The following is a 3,664-nucleotide window of genomic DNA, read 5'->3' on the forward strand; positions in this document are numbered from 1 at the left end:
CACACACACACACACACACACACATACGTACACACATTCATACATATACACATCTATACTTATAAACACCCTCAATGACTGTTAGACACCCCAGAATCTGAACACCAGCTTATGTGCGGTTGTGAACATGCATGTACACAAGATTTTTCCAAAGGAATATTTAACCATGACTGTGGAGACCTGAAGCAGACATAAKGGGGACCAGCGCCAAAGACCCCGAAATGCACATTTTTAGCTAAGAGGAGAAAATATTTTGATCATTGGGGTCTAGATAAGTGATAAATATCAAAATATAAAAAAATGTGGGAAGTCATTTACACAGAATTAAAACTGAAAAAACAAAAACAAGTGGATGAAATTACTTTTATTTTGGAAAATCTTTCAAAAAATAAATGGGCGTATAGTTTGTAACTCATTTAGAGTCAATTTAACAATCAGCTTCCACAGATAAATTAAAACAAAAAAATACATTTAAGTTTAATCAGTTTCAGATCTAGTTTCTCAAACGTTTGTTTGGTTTGAGATGTTTATAGTGTATAGGGACTGAGGACATCTAGTAGGAATGTACATTAGAAAGATGATAAAAGATGCTCGGATGTGTCTGTCGGCTGGATGTTGGCGGCGGCGGCTGTGGAGGGAAAACCAGAATCAGGAAAACAAGCATTAATAATTCGGAGTCCATTTCTAACAGCATTACGGCATCATTTTCTTAAATAGAACGGTTGTTGTAATCAGGCTTTTGTAGCACGTATTTATTCCCACAGATTGCTTTATGCAGTACTTCTTCCAGCCAGCAGATGCCATAAACTGCAGGTCAACGACTGAATGCAGCTCCATGGCAATCTGGATGAGTACCAGGGGGACTGTTTCTGTGTATTAGGCCTCAGTAATGGTCCATAATGCTCATGATAAGAGAGTGCCTCGGTACCTGTTGGAGCTCAGAGGATGTAGGCGGGTTGCAGGAAGTCTTTGGGGACGATGCCGACGCTGCCTTCCAGTTCGCCGACCCACCAGCCGTGAATGTTGTACTCCTGGAACCCAGCAAACGAACACGCAAACAAAACAAGATCAAGCAAAATATATTTCTGTTTGATTTTTTTTATTATGTTATCAACATAACAGCAAACATGTCCAGGATTTTTAACTCGTAATTACGACACGTGTGGCCAAAATCGTTTCAAATTCAAAAACCTACRAAGTTAAAAACGTTCCTCTGCTGCATGAAGCGGGTTTTATCAGAGGACATGCAGGACAGGCGAGAACCCATCCAACAAACGGCCATTTGTGATATCCTAATAGACATTTGGGCTCATTAGCTTCGAGGGTTTTCATTAAAAATTGTGCAAAACGGTAAACAAGGCAATCAAGACGGTGATTTTCTAAAATAAAACAGCTTTTTGTAACTGCTTCGACGCCATAAGCACAGCTGGCTTCTTTTCCCCAGACTAATTAAGTCGAGACATCTTCTCCTGTGACTGAAAAGACAAAAAAATGTTGTTTTTTTACACGCCTCCTACCACAAAAAACACTTCCACATAAACAGAATGATTTTTGGGTATTTTGTTAAACCGGAAAATTAAATGAGCACCTTGTATTTTATTTTTCTTTAATTAGGAGGCATTGATTGTAAAATAATAAAAYGAGAAATTCAAATTTATAAAACATAAAATAAAATGTACAAGTTTATTAAAATCAGACAAAAATGCTGTCTATTCTGAGCTAAAATTGGACATAAATAAACAATATTTGTCTAAAAATTTTTAATTTAACTATTTTTCAGTTTAATGTAGGAGAAAAATATAAAAAAAATAATCAAATTTATTTTATTGTTTACCCATTACAGAAATTAAATTAGTCCAGGACAAATAAAAGAAGATGTTTAAARCTTGTTTTAGTTTTTTTATGCATCATCTGAGTTAAATATCTACATTGGATCAAAAGGATGTAAAATCCCTGCAGAGGAGCTCAGAACCACTCGTCTCTCCTCTCCTCTCTGGCAGACAGAAAATGGCCTCTTGAGAAGTTCAACTGGCCACATAAAGAACACATCAGGCGTGTTTAAAGTGTGCGAACACACACTGACGTGATGAAACGCTTCGCCTCAAAAGGTTTAGGCGATGTTCGAGGCGAAGGCTCGTCTCTGCAGCTGACGAGCTGTTCCTGGACAGTGAGGATGAACGACTCGCTCAGACGGTGATAAACCGCCGGACTCGGGAGTCCTCACAGCACAAACAGACATAAGCAGATCGTCCACCCAGGCCTCATGGTTTCTCCCCTCCCAACAGCAGCTCTGACTGCGACGTTTGGCTGCGTTTGGCTCTCTGACAAGCTGACGAATTYGTGGTGTGTCTGAGCTCGTAACGGAGGGAGAAGTGGGCCGAAATGGTCCTTTTTATGCTCCCCATAAGAGCGGAGAGAGGAAATTCCAGAAAGCTGGCTCTGCTTCCCAGTTGGAGGAAAGTGAAGAGAGGAGGGGAGTGCAGGGCGGGGGACAGACGGAGGGGGGTACGGCAAAGGGAGCGAAACAGTTTTTCTCTCCCTTGGGGGCGTCGCAGCACTATTCCACCAACCGTAGTGACAGAGAGTTTTATTTATCTCTGCCGCCCATCTGTGCAGTCCGTCTCAAATTCTCCCAGAGAAAGGTCTTTTGGATTATCAGCGCCGCCATTTTAATACAACTGCTACATCACCGAGAGGGTGCCAATGGCGGCGCAAGTCTGTCAGGCGTGCAGAGTCCATCTTCCTCGTACTTGAAGCGGGTTCATCCAGAGTACACCTGCTGTAACTGGGACATTCCAAAAGGCGTGGAGAGTAAATTATCCAAACGACAAAAAACGAGTTAACTCCTCAATGTCAGCCCCCTGCGCCACACGTTTCTGTCTTTTCTTGGTTCTGAGCTGAAGAAACCTTATTATTAACACATCACAAAGAAAACAAGGGGGAAATATTTAGTTTGCGTAAAAATAAAAGAGCACGAGTTGTAAAAATCAATAAAACCAACAGAACTAATAAAACAAAATGGTTTCCAGCTTCTTGGCGTCTTTAATAAAAAGCTACTCTTGTGCCAGTTTCAACAAAACTGTGTAAACTCTGTTTGAATAAAGGCCTTTTTTTTTTCTTTGGACGCAAACCTCCTAACATCAGGGTTTATTATTTTTAATATTAATATTAATATTATTAATCAGGTTAATTAGTATAATTCTTGCCTATGCAGAATCTGAGTTCCCTCACTGAATTTTGTTGGTGACCCCTGTGATGAGGGTTGGGGTTAAAAAGTGTACATGAGGACATGAGGACCCACTGTTCCATCCTTATGGGGACAAAAACCCAGTACCCGTCGAGGGAAATACCATTGGTGGGTTTAGGACGAAGGTGTGGATTGAGTTTAGGTAAGGTTTAGGGGCAGGTATGTACCTGTGAGGTTGGGTTAGGGTAGGGGGTCAGGGTTAGGCTGTAGAAATTACCAGTAATTGAATGGAAGTCAATGCAAAGTCCCCATGAGGATAGAAGAACAAACGTGTGTGTGTGTCCTTTTTTTGCTACTTAGTAGGGACAGTTTTTCAGGAAAATGCAGCCTCGTGGGGATTGGATGCTCCTTGTGAGGACCAAAGCCCGGTCCCCACGACTTCGGAGGCTGATATTAGGTGTGTGTGTGTGTGTGTGT

The 3,664-nt window shown here is 41.2% G+C and overlaps 1 protein-coding gene across 2 annotated transcripts in view; it reads right to left on the reverse strand.

Moving 5' to 3' along the window:
- Nucleotides 1-345: 345 nt before the first annotated feature.
- Nucleotides 346-3,664, reverse strand: part of skap1 (src kinase associated phosphoprotein 1) — a 37,930-nt gene continuing 34,611 nt past the window's right edge. For both annotated transcript variants that reach the window (XM_014014754.1, XM_014014755.1), the window contains exons 13-14: nt 929-1,031; nt 346-628 (exon numbers count right to left, since the gene is read on the reverse strand). In XM_014014754.1, coding sequence (XP_013870208.1) covers nt 939-1,031 — 93 coding nt within the window. In that variant the 3' untranslated portion in view covers nt 346-628; nt 929-938. The remainder of the gene's footprint in view (nt 629-928; nt 1,032-3,664) is intronic.

The sequence above is a fragment of the Austrofundulus limnaeus genome, unplaced genomic scaffold, assembly GCF_001266775.1.
Source record: "Austrofundulus limnaeus strain Quisiro unplaced genomic scaffold, Austrofundulus_limnaeus-1.0 Scaffold119, whole genome shotgun sequence".
In the NCBI taxonomy this organism is placed as follows: domain Eukaryota; kingdom Metazoa; phylum Chordata; class Actinopteri; order Cyprinodontiformes; family Rivulidae; genus Austrofundulus; species Austrofundulus limnaeus.